Source organism: Bos taurus, chromosome 5 (assembly GCF_002263795.3).
Source record: "Bos taurus isolate L1 Dominette 01449 registration number 42190680 breed Hereford chromosome 5, ARS-UCD2.0, whole genome shotgun sequence".
NCBI lineage: Eukaryota > Metazoa > Chordata > Mammalia > Artiodactyla > Bovidae > Bos > Bos taurus.
This window is the reverse complement of record NC_037332.1, coordinates 86,577,427-86,595,168: the sequence shown is the minus strand read 5'-3', so window position 1 is coordinate 86,595,168 and position 17,742 is coordinate 86,577,427. Positions and strand designations below refer to the sequence as shown.

At 40.1% G+C, this 17,742-nt stretch overlaps 1 protein-coding gene across 15 annotated transcripts in view; it reads right to left on the bottom strand.

Annotated features, from left to right (window-relative positions):
• Positions 1–17,742, bottom strand: part of SOX5 (SRY-box transcription factor 5) — a 1,174,568-nt gene that overhangs the window by 36,040 nt on the left and 1,120,786 nt on the right. For all 15 annotated transcript variants that reach the window (XM_010805416.4, XM_024991902.2, XM_010805413.4 and 12 more), the window contains 1 exon segment: positions 5,770–5,915. In XM_010805416.4, the coding sequence (XP_010803718.1) occupies positions 5,770–5,915 (146 nt within the window).

Below are 17,742 nucleotides of genomic sequence, written 5' to 3'. Positions count from 1 at the left end.
GTTTTTCCTGTAGTCATATATGGATGTGAGAGTTGGACCATAATGAAGGCTGAGTGCTAAAGAATTGATGCTTCTGAATTGTGGTGCTGGAGAAGACTCCTGAGGGTTTCCTGGACAGCAAGGAGTTCAAACCAGTCAATCCTAAGGAAATCAAGCCTGAATATTCATTGGAAGGACTGATATCGAAGCTGAAGCTCCAATATTTTGGCCACCTGATGTGAAGAGCCAACTTTTTGGCTGGGGAAGAATGAAGGCAAAAGGAAAAAAGGGCAGCAGAGTGTGAGATGGTTAGATAGCACCACTAACTCAATGAATATGAGTGTGAGCAAACTCAGGGAGTGGGTGAAGGACAGGGAAGCCTAGCCTGACTATAGTCCCTGAGGTTGCAAAGCGTGGGATATGGCTTAGCGACTGAACAACAACAACAAAGCCACTCAAGTCTTGCTTTTGGTCCCCACCAATATGATCTTTGATCTTAAGATATCCCTTAAGTGTGAGGGTGATCTGGCTGTGACCTCTGTCACCCCACTGGTCTTCAGGGTTGACTGGGTGATCTGGCTGGCTAAATAGATATTCCCTTTCCTGCCTCAGGGCTCCATGTGCATCCCTCCTGGAGCTGCACACTTGGTGGAAGAAGATGACCTTCCACAATAGGGGAGGGTGCTTACTCAGTCAGGGACACACGAGAAGCTGTTCTTCCCTGCTAGAACCTCCAAACAAGCTCTCAAGGTCCACTCATAGAAGAGAGTAGGCTAATCAAGCTTCCATGACTCCAGACACACCCAAATGAGGTGCTATATGTGGCAGTCAGCCTTTTTAAAAAAAGATGTCCTTTGATTTCAGGAAGGATAAGATAAGGTCTCTAATTCAGTCCTGGAAAATAATTTGTGATCTCTCTTCCTTGACCAGTAATGTGCAAATAACCCAGGTCTCCCCAAATGAGACATTTACAGAAGTCAGCATGAAGGGTGAAGTGAAATATCCCTATGTGAATGAAGAAGGAGCTTTAGTGAAGAGAAAACTTCTGAGTCTGCATGTCTTCAAGGGATAGTTGTAGATGCATCAAAATTTTGTGATGCTAAGGGATTGAGTGAGTGAGTGAAGCTGCTCAGTCATGTACGACTCTTTGTGACCCCATGGACTGTAGCCCACAAGGCTCCTCCCCCATGGGATTCTCCAAGCAAGAGTACTGGAGTGGGTTGCCATTTCCTTCTCCAGGGGATCTTCCTGACTCAGGGATCGAACCCGGGTCTTCTGCATTCCAGGTGGACGCTTTAACCTCTGAGCCACTGGAGTCACTCCGTTAAGGGAACTTAATGCTAAGGGAACAACCTAGATAATTAGGATTTCAACCCTGACATTACTGAGCTGATGAACTAAAGCTACCAACCTCTTACTCCTGAACTTCATTACGTGCTCCAAACTAAGCGTTATTTGCTGAAGCTACGATAGTTAGATATCCTGATACTTGTCACGAAAAGCTCTTCTAACAGATGTTACAGCACAGGCCATCATCTTTCTAGGACAACTACAATGGGAGTGAGGGAAGTGATAAAAGAAAGCTCTAGTGTGTTCCACATTTCGGTGCATGCCAGAGGGCTCAGTGGTAAAGAACCTACCTCCCAATGCAGGAGATACAGGTTCAATCCTTGGGTCAGGTCAGGAATACCCCCTGGAGTAGGAAATGGTAGCCCCACTCCAGTATTCTTGTCTGGAAAATCCCATGGACAGAGGAGCCTGGTGCGCAACAGTCCATAGGGCTGCCAAGAGTCAGACTTGTCTAAGTGACTGAGTACACACAGACAAGGGCACCTTCAAATCAAGGTCAGAACCTGAATATGAAGCTGGTCAAAGCTGTGCCATTTGGGTGTTAAAAATGCAAGTAGGTGGTTTTTATAAAACAAATGTATATATATGAGGGTCTTCTGAGTCTTCCTACCTGAGAAGATGACTTATTCATCCATCACACTAATCTGTAACCGAGCTGAGTGCTAAAAGATAACATTATTTGAATATACAATCAAGCTATAATTAACCAGAGATGACAATTATAAATAACACTGTGTCCCAGAGTTTCCAAGAAACCTGACATACACAGTTCTTGGGTATGTTGAAACACTTCCAAGAAAAGTAAAGAAATGAAAAATCTCTTAGAAGTCTTCAATTAAAATGTGTTTCAGTACAAACGACTTTCATTATGTGTTTTGGTACATATGACTGGAAAACATTTGTCCCTCTCTTCACACCTCTAATTGTTTTCACTGCCCAATTACAGCTTTTCAGAATTAAGACATTCTAGTTAAGACAAGCATGTTGGTCATTTGAAATGTGAAGAAAAGTTAAAGTGTATAAGACTTGTGTACCCTAGAAAACAGATCTCTGTTATAGGTTTCCAATTATCTGGATCTTGGGTCATGCCAGCTCCTTCTATCTTTCTCTCTCCTTCTTCCCCACTTCTTACATTTATGTCACATACTTTCAGGATTTAGGAAGTTGGAAGGATTGTTAGAGAAAAAATGTCATCCTTTTAGGAGGGGAAGAGGAATTTATTTATATATATATATATATATTTATTGCCTTTATTCCTTTTGTTAGGATCTGTGAGGCAAAATTTCAAGCCAACTACTGATCTAACTATATACTTTGGCCATGGATAAAGTTGGATGATTATAACAATCTACTAAAAAGGTAGGTATTAAAAAATGATGACACCGTATGTCTAGTGATGCTGCTTCATGTGGAAAAACAAGCAGCCACTTCTGTTGAGTCAGGTATATAAGTGATTTGATATGCTCAGCAACACGGGGTCGTAATTCAGTTCCTGTAGGAATTTACCCACATAAATACGCTGTGATTAACAATCAAAATCATAATTTGATCTAAACTGTAAGCTCTGTAATAGGCAGAGAACATATTTCCTTGTTCTCAATACAAGTACATAGCAGCACTGTCCCTGATACGTATGGGTCCTAATGTTGAATAATGACTAATTAAAAGATATAAATTTGACATTATTTCATTCCCATGAGTTGCAAGACATAGATTGATCATTAATTTTGTACAAATGTCAGCTAAGCCAGTTCAACAGGAAAAGGCAACCACAGTAATTCCTGCTTCTAAGAGAGCTTCAGTCTCAAGTGTCAAGGGATGAACTAATTTGAATTCTCCAGCTGAAAAGGTTTACTTACACATTACAAGTGTTTGCCAGACTACTGCAATAATGGATTTTTATATTTTCATATTTTACAGTTACATGATGCAATTTCATTTTTTTAGATTTTCACTTAAAAATCCATAAAAATATAAGATCATAGTTGAAGATGTAACTCTATTGCATTGATAGGGCATGGTGAAGAGATTCAGGAGCATAAACTTCTTGAGGATGAAGATATCTTAATTGGCCAACAGATTCTGGCAGGTATTACTTCAAGAATATTTTTTTTTAAGTTACTATAATTCTGTAAAAGAGAAAGGAAAATTGAAAGGAGTCGTTTTCAACAGAGGCAACTCACTCATGCAGCTCAAATAGGAGATGCTGACCCGAGAAATAAAACAAAGTCTGATTGTGGAAGTAGAAGATGAAGTGGAAATAAGGTCCTGAACAATGAACACTATGGAATAAAATGAATGCAGATGGTTCCACTCCTGTTACTTAATCAAAAGGCTGAGCAGAGTCACTGGAGCCGGCATGAAGTCATGTGTTAGAACAACAGCTGATCTGTATTAGAGAAGATTAACTCGCAGTGCCATGGTGGAAGGCCCAGGATTATTTTATGTACTTCCATTGCCTTACAAGCCGTCAGCACAATTATTGCCCTCCGATGTGAATGACTGATCTGTAACCACAGCTAAACAGCATGCTGCTTAGGGGCCTAGGAGCTTCATGAAGATGAATTTCCATACCATCAAAGTGCTTTTAATGGGTTCCCTGATCCAACCACAAGGCCTGTTTTGCAAGTATATAGAACTCTGGATGAAGGCTTCCTGTCCAAAAGGATTTGGTCGGTTGTCACTTGACAATTCCCAGCCAGCACAGGGGAGGAGAGGGGGGAGATAGGTAGAGTTGTCTCTGCTTTGGAGGATTAAAAAAAAAAAAAAAAGGGTACAGATGCTGGCTGAATGCAACCAACTGCTGTATCCACAGCTGAATTCAATGCGCTTAACAAATAACGGCAATTTAGCTATGCTTGCGAGGAATAGCTTGAGTCACTTTGCATTAGCATCTGGCTGAGTGTTAAACTCATTTCTACATGGGGTGCAGAGAAAAGGAATTTCTGTTCAAGCATCCTTTCAAGAATGTTTAAGTATTTGAATATAAATTCCTTTATGCTTGCCATCATTCCTTCTTTGAGTTGTCACTTCGTTTTCCCCCTTCCCTTCTGGTGCTTAGAGTTAGAAGATTTTTGTGTCCTTCGAACTGCACCAGTGTTGCTCTTCTTAGGATGTGAGACTGCCAGGGAGGAACACTTGACCATGCTTGGCTCTCCCCTCTAGGAACAACAGAACTGAAATCATGTCTCCATCTTTCTGACCCACGGTCAGGTCAGAAGTACATAACTTCAAGCATTCTATAGTAATATAACATATTACGTTTGCTGAATAAAACACAATGTAGCTTAGACAAAATAGTTTGAAATTACTGTAGCCCAGATAAAGTACACTTGGGGCAGGATCACACCTTCATTTACTATGCAAATTGCTAGCTTCTATATCCCGGATTGGGAAGATCCCCTGGAGAAGGGAATGGCAACCCACCCCAGTATTCTTGCCTAGAGAATCCCATGGACAGAGGAGCCTGGAGGGCTACCGTCCAAGGGGTGGCAAAGAGTTGGACACGACTGAATGACATTTTCACTTTCACTTAGAGATTATACGTAAAATTCCATAGAAAACCTGGGAAACCGGAAAGTTATCCAAATGAGCAGCCTGTCCATTCTGGATGATGCTGTTTGACTCATAAGCTTCCTTGAGTTATTACTAAGTAGCTGATTATTTTTTCTCTTATATACTGTATTTAGCTACTGGATTTTGAGAAAAAGGGGATTCAATGACACTTTAAAATTTGAATTAAAAATACCAAATATGACCAAAGGAAGTATAATCACTTCAAACTTCTATAGTAACATATTATTTTTTTCTGAATTAAATACAATGTAGCTTAGGCAAAATAGTTTGAAATTATTATAGCACAGATAAATTCAGAAGTTTCACTGGGCTTAAGTATAATAATAGGTATACTAATACTGTTCCCATTTTAAAGAAAAAACTTTGTTTTACAATCCAAGTGAAAATTTCCAATTGTGCAGTCACTTACAACGTGACAGTGCTTCGTGCTAGAAACATGTTACGATAAGCTCAGGCTCTTAGATACTTAGACCTCGAGCACGGGTATCATCCAAGCTTACGCTGATTAAAGAAGATTCAGCATTTTCAAATCCAGCTCATCCCCAAATACAAGTTGAGCATCTCTGTAAAGCAAAACTTTCACTTAGACCCAGATATTTCAAATGCCACTCTATTTTAATACAAAGTGATGGCAGAAGAGGGGATAGTAATTGTCAATAAGGTTCAGATGGATAGAAGAGAATTATAACCCTTCTCATTTCCAGATGGTTTTGATTACGATGGGCATGAAGAATTCTGAACCGATCAAGGGAAAGAGGGAGGGAGAACAGTCATTCTGAGGATGGTGAGAAAAGAAAAAGATAAAGAAGATATTCAAGCAATTTAAGTATTTTTGGAAAGCCAACCATTATTTTAGGAACTCACCTTTTCTGTCCGGCAGTTATTGAGACCTAGACTATTCACAACAGCCACCTTCCCGTCAAGCACCTGCTGTTCCCGCCGGAGCTGCTCCTTCATCTGCCGAGCTTCTTGGATTGCCTTGGTGACAGCATCATGGTCATTTAAATAACCTGAAGATGTAACAGAATGAAGGATATGTTTTGCACAAACGTATAGATGGGTTAACCTTCCACCATAAAAATCACTTCTTTTTTGGGAGTGGCTAGTGTCTGGCATATACTAATTTTTTCAGTGGAATCAGTCTGAGATGAATGAATGATTGAATAATTGATGATGACTGATTCACATAATTACATCAACATGGTGCCAAACATCTGTTACCAAAACGTAATATTTAAGTGAAATACAGCTGGTTCCACATGTTTGAAAAGATGTTTAAAACATAATCTTTAAATAAACTTTTTTAGTCACCTGAGTATCTTGTAGTGCAAAAATACAACCTATCTTTAATTTTTTTTTCCCTTTGAGGATCATTTGAATGTTACCAGAGAATACAAGTATTGATAATTATCACTGTTATTTACTGATACTCTCATAGTATTAGAAATGTCAATTTAGAGTTTGAGTATGACCACCTCATGTGAAGAGCTGACTCATTGGAAAAGACTCTGATGCTGGGAGGGATTGGGGGCAGGAGGAAAAGGGGAAGACAGAGGATGAGATGGCTGGATGGCATCACCGACTCGACGGACGTGGGTTTGTGTCAACTCCGGAAGATGGTGATGGACAGGGAGGCCTGGCGTGCTGCGATTCGTGGGGTCGCAGAGTCGGACACGACTGAGAGACTGAACTGAACTGATGACGCTATTAGGTTTGTCATATACAGAAGGAACAAATCACTATTAACCGACTCTGGAAGAAGAGCATCCTCCCCCTTGCATCCATCCATGGTGAAGTAAACCATAGATGGCAGTGGCTTGTGACAGATACAGACTTGCGGTGGTGAAGAGGCGAAATCTCAAGCACAAAATGTAACTGAGCACCTGTAATTGTTGGATAAGAAATGGTGGCTACTGGGTAACTATAATCACACTTAATTCACACTCTTAATAGGATGGTCAAATGACCAACTTATGTCTGCAACTCCACAATCCATAGTAAAAAAAAAAAAAAAAGCCAAGCTATGTCTTTTAAAGAATAACAGGTGTAAGGAGAAAGGCTAATTTTAATTTTTATTTTAACACTGGTCATTTAATTTGATGCACACTATGCTGATAATCTGCATGATTTTAGGGGAGAATAGTGAGGGAAAGGGATCATTTTGCAAATATTGAAAGGAGAGCTAATATATCATCTTTCACTGTCCCTATCTTTTAACTAGGGCATAAAATGGCATAAACTGAATCTATAATATGAAATTGCCCAGAAAAGGGACTTGTTTGTGACATGAGGCTAAATCTAACCAGATCCATTGGTGAATTGTGACAGATGGAGGGACTGTGAGACAGAAGGCAGGCACTAATCACACATAAAATGACCGGCTTGCCTCAACATGTTCCATGGATTCCAGCAAACTTTACACCCTAATCCATTTTTAGAACAAAAAACATCTGGGCCATAAATCCTCTAATCTGCCAAAACACGCTATTAAATCCCCTGATTTGTTGAAAAACACTAAGATTAAAGAAAGGAAATATAAAATGGCTAACTGCCGTGTTAGGAAAGTGTTATTAATACTCTTTCTTTGTCTCAATTATGAATGTTCTGATACTAAAGAGCCTTGTCTAATCATGTCAGATTACACATCCTCGTTATACTACTAGACTCTTCTATCTGATCTGCTGATTGCCAAAAAAACCTAGAATACTTTCGGGCTGCTTAAACATTTCTATTGAAGAAGCTGATGTCAGATTAGCACAGCGCTTTGGTGCTGTGCTTCTAAATGTGGCATGTCTTTTCCCCTTTATTATGTACAGACTGAGCACTGTCCTCTGATCTTGAGGCAGAAAGAGAAGTTCCAGGGTAGGCAACACAAAGGGGAGCCTTGAGATACTATCTATTTTGCTTTTCTGAGCTCAATTCATTGGAACGTATTCAAAAAAACAACACATCCTTGCTCATTACAAATACAATATGAATAAAAAACAACTAGTTAGATCTAGGTCAGATTAACCTTTAGGGTTAACATGTACCTTAACTTATGGTCATTTTTAACCTTCTAGCATCCTCAGCATCCTGACTTGATACTTAAATATTATCTCTTAACTCACTGTGTTCACAAACACTATTCAAGAATGAAAAGCTGCTCTTATGTGACGGGGATGTTTTTGGAATATGTTCATTTAGCAAAAGATCTTAAGAAGGTCAGCCTGATTTCCCTATCCTCTAAACCCTGGCTCAGATGGTAAAGAATCTGCCTGCAATGCTGGAGACCTGAGATCAATCTCTGGGTTGCAAAGATCCCCATGGAAAGGGAATGGCAACTCACTCCAGAATTCTAGCCTGGAGAATTTCATAGATAGAAGAGCCTAGTGGGCTACAGTTCATTGGGTCACAGAGAGTCAGACGCGACTGAGCAACTAACACTTTACTTTTGTTTATGTATGGCCTGGTACCAGGGTACCATGCATTTTTGTAATCTACTTAGCTTCTCCAGAGCACAAATGTATTGGAAATGGTTTGGGACATGGAACTGAGTCAAAGTATGAATTCTTTATGCTTTTCAGGTACTGCCAAGATAACACTGTGCAGGAGAAATTATTAATATATATGCAGAAAGGATGAAAATTATTTTGGGGGTGCATAACTGATAAACATACATATGTTCTGCAATGGCTATTTCCAGTGTGAGGTGTGCATGGGTGTGCAGGTAGGTGATCACTTTAAAAGAAATATTCTTGCTTTCAGAGACTTGAGCTTTAGTTAAAATGCTACATGAAATTCTAACGTGTATCTGCTGTGTTAAACCAAAAAGCTGTTTATATATTACAGAGTTGAATCATAATAGGATTGTTTGCTGATTCTTTATCTTTTGTTCTCATCACAGTCACCTACTTCCCAGTCTTGCTGGTTTCTTCTCTCAGTAAAAGACCTCATCTCTAACTCTGGAAGACCAAAAAGGCTGAACTCTCACCTTCATGCCCCACCCAGACTCCTATCCCAGGCCAGCTTCAAATCTATCACCAATTGTACCCACTGCCTCTTTCTGTTTCAATGAAAAATCAAGGAAAATCCCCTAAACTCACACTCTAGATTTCTATACCTCTCTACTGGTTATTCTCTTTCACATTTCCATCATCCACTTTGACTTCTCTACTATTGCTACCAGCTCCACTTGCAAGTACCTAAGGCTCTCCTTCTGAACAAGCAAATAAATTCTCTCAACTTTGTGTTGCCCTCTCTTTCCAATCCTGTTTCCTTACCCTCCAAACCAAATTTCTCAAGATTCATAGCATATTCTCTCATTCCTACCTCCCTTTGCAATCTCACTATACTCTTGTTTCCGCTGCCCTTGCTCTTTCAGATGCCAAACCCAAGGGACACCTTCCATTCATGGCAGAAACAGCACTGGCAATCCCCTTGTTACTGAAACTCTTTCCTTCCCTGTTTCTCATCACAGCACTGGATCCTCATGTCAATTACTCCATCCTCATATCCTTGACTGAGATCTTTCTTCATCTGCTCCTTAAATTTGGTCCAGGATTTCAATCACCAGAAAATAATTTGTGCTTTGGAGTTGGATAAAACTGAACCTTACTACTTACTTGCTACATACAAAGTGTACACATTGTTTTACCTCTCTAAATCTCAATGGCCTTACTGGTTAAATGGAATGACCTCACTAGATAATATGGCTTTGTGAAGATTAAATGAGTTAATATGGTCTATTAGCATAAATAAATGGCCCATGAAAGTTACTCAGTAACTGTCAGTTTAGTTACAGAATGGCATAGTGAAACAGCTAAAACTTGGGCATTGGATTCACATGGATCCAGGTTTCTACTTCTTAGGAAGTGTGATATTTGCCAAATTATAACATTTAATTTCACTGAGTTTCCATTTCTCTCAACTGTAAAATGAACATAAGGCTAACGGAGGAATCAAATGACATACCACGTGAAGGAGTAGATAACATTTGGTACACCTGAGGAGGCAGTAAAAAAATGTTCTTGTATTTTTTTCCTCTCTCATTTTTCCCTATATGCTCATCCTTAGCAGTCCTGTTGCACAGCTTTGACCACTATGATAAAATCTTTTGAGGGGATATCCTTTGTTGTTGATACTGAGGTTCAGGGAGATATGGAGTCACCCATTAGAGTTCAAAAGACCCTGAATGATCACTTGATACATTTTATTCTGCCTTAATTATATACTTGAGCAGTAAGTGCATCTCAAGACAGGATCAGAAGGAAGGGTAAGTGTTTAGGAGAGGTTTGGTAAGCTTCTTATGAGGCAAATGGGACGGCAAAGACCAATATGGCTTCCAGTTAGCACCTCAAATGATATTTGGGAAATGCAGGTTAGGAATCATTAATGTAAGAAAGGTGTGAGAGTCTGTGACTGTGTTACACTTACAACAGTTTGATTTTTCATACCTTGGAGTTCCTTCTTAACCATAACCACCAACAAAATTCTCAAAATTAAAAAGGTACCTATTATATATTTTTGGGGCTTCCCTAGCGGCTTAGCGGTCACGAATCCTCCTGCAATACAGGACACCTGGGTTCGATCCCTGGGTTAGGAAGATCCCCTGGAGGAGTAAATGGCTACCCACTCCAGTATTCTTGCCTGGAGAATTCCATGGAGAGAGGATCCTGGCGTGCTACAGTCCATGGGGTCACAAAGAGTTGGACATGACTGAGTGTATACACACACATTATATATTTTAAGGGGCCAAAAGAAAGGACTAACTGGAAAGTCCAATCTAGAGGGGATAAAATCTAAACAGAAAGAGTGAATGAATGGCTGTTCCACAAGGGAAGAGCCTGTTAAAAGGTAGAAGGAAAAACAGCAAACTACTTGTAATGGGTTGAATTGTGTCTCTCAAAAAGCTAGTCTGTGTCCTAACCCCTAGTATTGGTGAATGGCATCCTTATCTGGAAATTGAGTCTCTGCAGACGTGTAAATTAAGGATCCTGAAGTGAGATCACGCTGGATTTATGATGGGCCTTAAATTCAATGATTTGTGTTCTTCTAAGAGAAAGGAGGGAAAGATTTGACATACAGTCTCAGGGAAGGAGGTTACAGGAGCATGGAGGCAGACACTGGAGCTATGTATCTATAAGTCAAGGAACGCCAAGGACTGTTGAAGCCTCTAGGAGCTGGGTTGTTATTCAGTTGCTCAGTGGTGTTTGACTCTTTGCGACCCTATGGACTACAGCAGGCCAGGCTTCCCTGTCCTTCACCATCTCCCAGAGTTTGCTCAAACTCATGTCTATTGAATCAGTGATGCCATCCAACCATCTTGTCCTCTGTCGACCCCTTCTCCTCCTGCCTTCAATCCTTCCCAATGTTAGGGTCTTTTCCAATGAGTCAGCTCTTCACATCAGGTGGCCAAAGTATTGGAGTTTCAGCTTCAGCATCAGTCCTTCCAATGAATATTCAGGACTGATTTCCTTTAGGATTGACTGGTTTGATCTCCTTGCAGTCCAAGGGACTCTCAAGAGTCTTCTCCAACACAAGTTCAAAAGCATCAAATTCTTTGGTGCTCAGCATTCTTCATGGTCCAACTCTTACATCCATACATGACTACTGGAAAAATACATAACTTTGACTAGATGGACCTTTGTCGGCAAATTAATGTCTCTGCTTTTAATATGTTGTCTAGGTTTGTCATAGTTTTTCTTCCAAGGAGCGAGCATCTTTTAATTTCATGGCTGCAGTCACCACCTGCAGTGGTTTTGGAGCCCTAGAGCTGGGAGAGGAGTGGAACAGATTTTCTCTCCATGCCTCCCGAGGAACTAAGCCTACTGATTCCCTGACTCTGGATTTCCTTCTAGCTTCCAAATAGTGAGACCCAGTTTATGGTAATTTTTTGTGACAGCCTTTCAAACCAATATATGGCAATTAGACTTAAGGAAGCTCCTAAGACTCAAGGGATGATCCTAAAGACTGTAGAGTATCTACTGCCTGTCTCAAACCCTTCCTGATTTCCAGCCATACAGGTCTGTCTGCCAAGCTTCTCTACTGGACTGTCCCATGCAGCATGTCTAGCACGGAATTCATCATCTTCCCACCACCTCACTCTGTTCTTCCTACATTCCATGTCCCTTTCCAGTTGCACATCCAGTCACTTGGGAGCCATCTAAGATACCTCCTTCAATTCATATGTACAAAACACAAGACAACCAGTGTCTGGGGTTATGCCTCCTCCTCAGCTCTCAAATATGCTTTTTCTCCATCCCCACTGGCTCCTCCTTTCGCTGAAGCCACCTCTTATTTCACTTGGGCTAATGTTTTCACCTCTTAACTGGTTTCCCTCTTTAAGCATACACCCCTTGAATCTCTCTCCTACTCTGCTTCCAGCTGAAGCATTCCAATATCTTCCAAAAAAGGAAATTTGAATCACTTCACTTTACCCAATTAAAAACTCAACTCTTGCTTTCCTGGTAGCTCAGCTGTTAAAGAATCTGCCTGCAATGCAGGAGACCCCAGTTCAATTCTTGGGTTGGAAAGATCTTCTGGAGAAGGGACAGGCTACCCACTCTAGTATTCCTGGGCTTCCCTGGTGACTCAGATGGTAAAGAATCCACCGGCAGTGTGGGAGACCTGGGTTTGATCCCTGGGTTGGGAAGATACGCTGGAGAAGGGAAAGGCTACCCACTCCAGTATCCTGGCCTGGAGAATCCCCACAGATAGAGGAGCCTGGTGGGCTACAGCCCATGGGGTTGCAAAGAATTGGACATGACTGAGCAACTTTCACTTTCACTTTCCTACTGCAGAGCTTCAGCGTTTCTTAAGTTGACGATCTGAATAGTCTGTGAAGAAAATAATTCCATGTTCAAAAGAGTAAGGGAAATACTAAATTAAAGTTTAAAAGGTTTCTCTGTGGCATGTATTCTCCAAATCTTGAATACATTAATGTGACTGTGAATCTTCCAGAGATAACAACAGTATCATATTCCAAATATCCTGGAACAAGAAACTCTTTAATGTTCCCCCAAAAGCATCATTCTGGGATAAATTCCAAACACTTTAAAATGGCCTAATAGTCTCATGATATCAACCCTGCTTATCCTTCCCACGTCATTTCCTGCTGGTTTCTCAAGAGCTCTGTGCTTAAGCTGCACGGAACTATTTCCTGTTCCAAGGACAAGCCTTCCTCTTCACCCCCTCCTCTGTCTCCCGAGCTTTCCTCTTAAACTGAAATAGGCGTTTTCTGGTGTGTTTGGGAATTTACTCAAATGTCAAGCCTTCTTAAGAATTTTCCTGACATACCCCAGACATGCTCCTTGGCAACCTCAGTACTTCTCATCTCCAGGCTCCTGCAAAAGCTTGGAGATGCTTTTACTGTCACGTTGTCTCTTGTTTTTGTAAGTTTGTCTTTCATGCGAATCTATGAGTTATTTGAGGGCAATTTTTTTTTCCTTTCAGCCTTTTATTCCTTTGGCCCATGGTAGAGTCTGTTGAAGGAATAAATGCATATTTCCAAGTTGAAAGTATCTTCCTTTGTAATTCCAAGTTCATTGATGATCTGCTTCATCATATAAATGGGAGCCTAAACCACATGACACAGGTTTCTTAAAATTTATGGCTTTAAAGTGTACTATCAGGGTAATACAAATTCTTATTTACTGCATTTAATTATTTTACGTAGAACTTATTGGCTGTAGTAAAAGTAAGGGAACATGTGTTTCAAGTAATATTCAAAAAATATTGTTTTTTCTGTTTTCTGAGGTCACTTATCAACATCAAATTTTTGGTAGCCTGATACGCAGCCATTTCTTCATCTATTAAAATTTGTGAGAATTAGATAATAAATGTGAAATTAAAGTGTAAAGTGCTATGGAAATATTAATTGTTAGATGCTGAATAATATCCTTAACTTCTTGATAATCTAGTGGCTTTCTAATAAATGGTTACAGTTTCTTGTTCAATAACCTACCTTCACAGAAGCTTTTTCTCATTAAAAATGTAAACTAATGAAATTTACAGGTAAGATGCTTATTCACATAATTGTATTTTAAATTAGCAAGTTGTAGAGATAAATATCACATGACTGGACTTGAAAATATTGCCCTTCATTTTACTGAATCAATGTGCATCTCCTATATTCGGTCAGTAAAGTTTTACATTTCATGCGTTAATGCCTCTGAGGAATGAAAGGCAAGAATAATATGTTCCAATATCTTCCGAAGACATGATGGAACAAAGACTCTAGATATCTAAATCCTTAGTTTGAGACTTTCATCTGCTTATCCTCCATACTCAGCAAAATGTATGGCACAGAGACAATATTCAATACCCATTTATGGGATGAATGAGGGAAAGGGTAAATAGAAGACTGAGAAGAACATCTGAGGCAGAGAGGCTGCCAACAGGTAACAACGAAAAAAGACAGCATGCAACCCAGAGACCATGACTGTAAGGTCTCCACCTCCACTGGCTGTGAGGTTTGAGTAAGTTACCAGGTGGGCACGTGCATCTGTTTCCTTACAATTCCAGTAGTGGTAAGAACTACAGAACCACAGGACTGCCCTCACTGTGATAGCGACTTACTCAGAATCCCTGGGTAAATGCTTAGCCTCTTTCAGCTGCAGTTCCTTACCTGGAAAATAACAATTTCTGACTAGATGACAGGGATATTTGTTGCTGTTGTTTAGGCGCTCTGTTGTGTCTGACTCTTTTGCGACCCCATGGAATACAGACCCCAGGCTCCTCTGTCTATGGGATTCTCCAGGCAAGAATACAGGAGAGGGTTGCCATTCCCTTCCCCAGAGGATCTTCCTGACCCAGGGATCGAACCCACATCTCCTGCACTGGCACTGAGCCACCAGGAAGCCCTAGTTAAAGGTGTATAATTTTAAAATAAACAGTGAGAAAACAAACTAAAATGCTTTGATAAAAGTTGAAAGTTATACACAGCAAAGGTTGGAAAGGGCAGTAAAGGAAAGATAACATCTGGCCAAAAGATTCTAAAATTATCCATCATTCTTCTGAAGTATTCATGCTTTTTAAGGAGCTTTCAATGGTGCTGCCTATCATTTGCATATCATACAAAAGTATTCTTATAGAATGCAGTGTAATACTGCTCACCAACCTCAAAAACTCACACTCTTTATTTGTAGCTAATAGATATATAGCAAAGAGCCCCATGTCATTAATGATAACTTAAGTTATCTTTCGATCCACAGTTTTCCCTGGCTTATTAAGGGCATAACACATTAATTTTTCTTTCAGGGGTGACCTTTACAACACCATTAATGCTCACAGCTTTTATCCCACTACATTATTACTCATTATAGTTTCAGCTTTCAACATCTGCATTTGTTGAAAAGAGAAAAGTAAATTGTAGTGGCATCGAATCCTCAGAAATGTGAGGGATGTGTATGTGGTGAAGGGCCTTCTCAGGAAAAGAAAATACAAGTTTCAGTAGTGGAAAAAGTCAGATGATAAATGTCATTAAATACATTCTTGCCTTTCTAAAATATTTTGTCATACTTAATCCTCAGAATGCTGAAATAAAAACTCCTCACATGACAAAAAATGCAAATATATCAGTTATTCCCTTAGTTAAAGATTCCAGTTCTGAGGCTATTACAAAAGTATCTCATACACCAACAGTGTCATATTTATGAGCTTTCATGTCTATTATGGAAGTGAATCCTTTTTGCCAAACAAAATATTTTTCCTTTTACATGCTTTGGACATGAAAGCAAATCTTATCTTGGTGTCTACTTTGGATGTTGAGCAGAGTAACTGAGAGATCATAACAGAATGGTGCATAATGATAAAAAGAACACATGCGCCCCAAACCATTTTCAAATTCTGAAAACCTCCATTTTCTTTGTTTCCCTTCTACGGCCGCCCCACTGGCCCTGACCAACTTGCTCTTGGCAAATAATCTGGAAGAGAACATTGTGGAGATGGAAGCACTGGAAATATACTCCTTCAGCTTTCTTTCTGTCCATCTCACGATTTCCTTGTAACTTTACCCCTTTTCTCCCCTCATTTCCTCAGTCTTCGAGAAAAAAGGGGCATTTCTTCTTTCCAAAGCTAATGCTGTCTCGTTTCTTCTTGATCTGTTATCACCCATGGAGTCTTTATATCTAAAAATGTCTCAAATTCATCTTTGTTTATATATAAACACATAATTTCCTATTCTAAGACCTGTCTCTACTTAGTCTTCTTAAAATATAATCACCTCTCAACACCAAGCTTACGAAAAGACTGATTCATGTAGCCAATGCACTTTCTGTCTTCATGTGCTTTGAATCTTTGTAACTGGAAGTCTCCTAAACCATTCTACAAAGCCTCTCTGTTATAGTTTACCTGTCCATGAGTTCCAGGTAAACAAAGGCTTTTCTTCTTCATGTTCTTTAATTCTTCTATAGAATGTGACACCATCAAATAACCCCCTCCTTTTTCAAATTTCAATTTGTCCTAGACAAGCAGGTCACTGCTTTCTCATCATCTTTATTCTAAGATGCTCACTTGTTCTTTATCAGTTTCCCTCTTAAAAAAAAGTGTGGTGGTTGTTTAGTTGCTAAGTTATGTCCAACTCTTGCAACCCCATGGACTGTAGCCTGCCAGGCTCCTCTGTCCATGGGATTCTCCCGGCAAGAATACCGGAGTGGGTTGCTGTTTCCTTCTCCAGAGGATCTTCCTAACCCAGGGATCAAACCCAGGTCTCCTGCATTATAGGCAGATTCTTTACTGACTGAGCTATGAAGGAAGCCAAAAAAACAAAAAAAGTGTGGTACTTTAGAAATACGTCCGAAGATAGACTTTGATACTGATTAGAGTTGGGGCCTAATTCCCCTTTCTCAGAATTGGGCTGAACTTAGTGATTCTGTTATAATGAAAAGAATAAAGCAGAACAGACTGAATGACTTTGGAGACCAGATCATAAAAGGCACCGTGGCTTTCTCTTTGCTCTCCTTCCTGGATCACTCACTCTGGAGAAAGTTAGTTGTCATTCTATGAACAGCTCTATAGAAACACCCACATGGCAAAGTACTGAGGTCTCCAGCCAACAGCCACGTGAGTAAGTCATCTTGGAAAAGGATCCTGTATCCCCAATAAAGTCCAGGTCCCTGGCTTCCATCTTGACTGGAACCATAAGAAAGACCCTAAGGTAGAACTAGCAGCTAAGCTGTTTCCATATCCTGACCATTAGAAGCTACGAGGTCATGAATGTTGGTTGTTTTTAAGCTGGTGAAATTTAAGTTGGTTTGTTACACACTAAGAGATAATTATGGGCTTCCCAGGTGGCTCAGTGGCATAGAATCTGCCTGCCAAGCAGGGGATGTGAGTTTGATCCCTGGGTAGGGAAGATCCCCTGAGAAGATAATGGTAACCCACTCCAGTATGCTTGCCTGGAAAATCCCATGGACAGACAAGCCTGCATGGCTACAGTCCATGGGGTCACGAAAGAGTCACACACAACGTAGTGACTAGACAACAACAAGAGATAACTATACACAGCGTATAATGCCTCTGACTTTTTACCCCACATCCTTTCTTACCATACACACTCTTTGGTGAACTTATTTGCTCTGATGGCTTCCAGAACCTCGTTAAGGAATATTTTCCATGTCTAAAATTCTAGCACCCCTTTCACATACCAGATTTACTACTTAAGAACATCCTCCTGAACTTCTCTACCTAAAGTGACGCCTGAAGTTTCAAATTCAACACTTATTTTTGTCTTATCCCAACCTACGTTGCTCTGGTCCTCTCTTTCACAGTTCAGGGAGTGGGGAAGCACTATCCTTTCTATATTGTAATTAAAAACCCCAGACTTCTCTGTCTCTAACTTGAACATCACCAGATTCA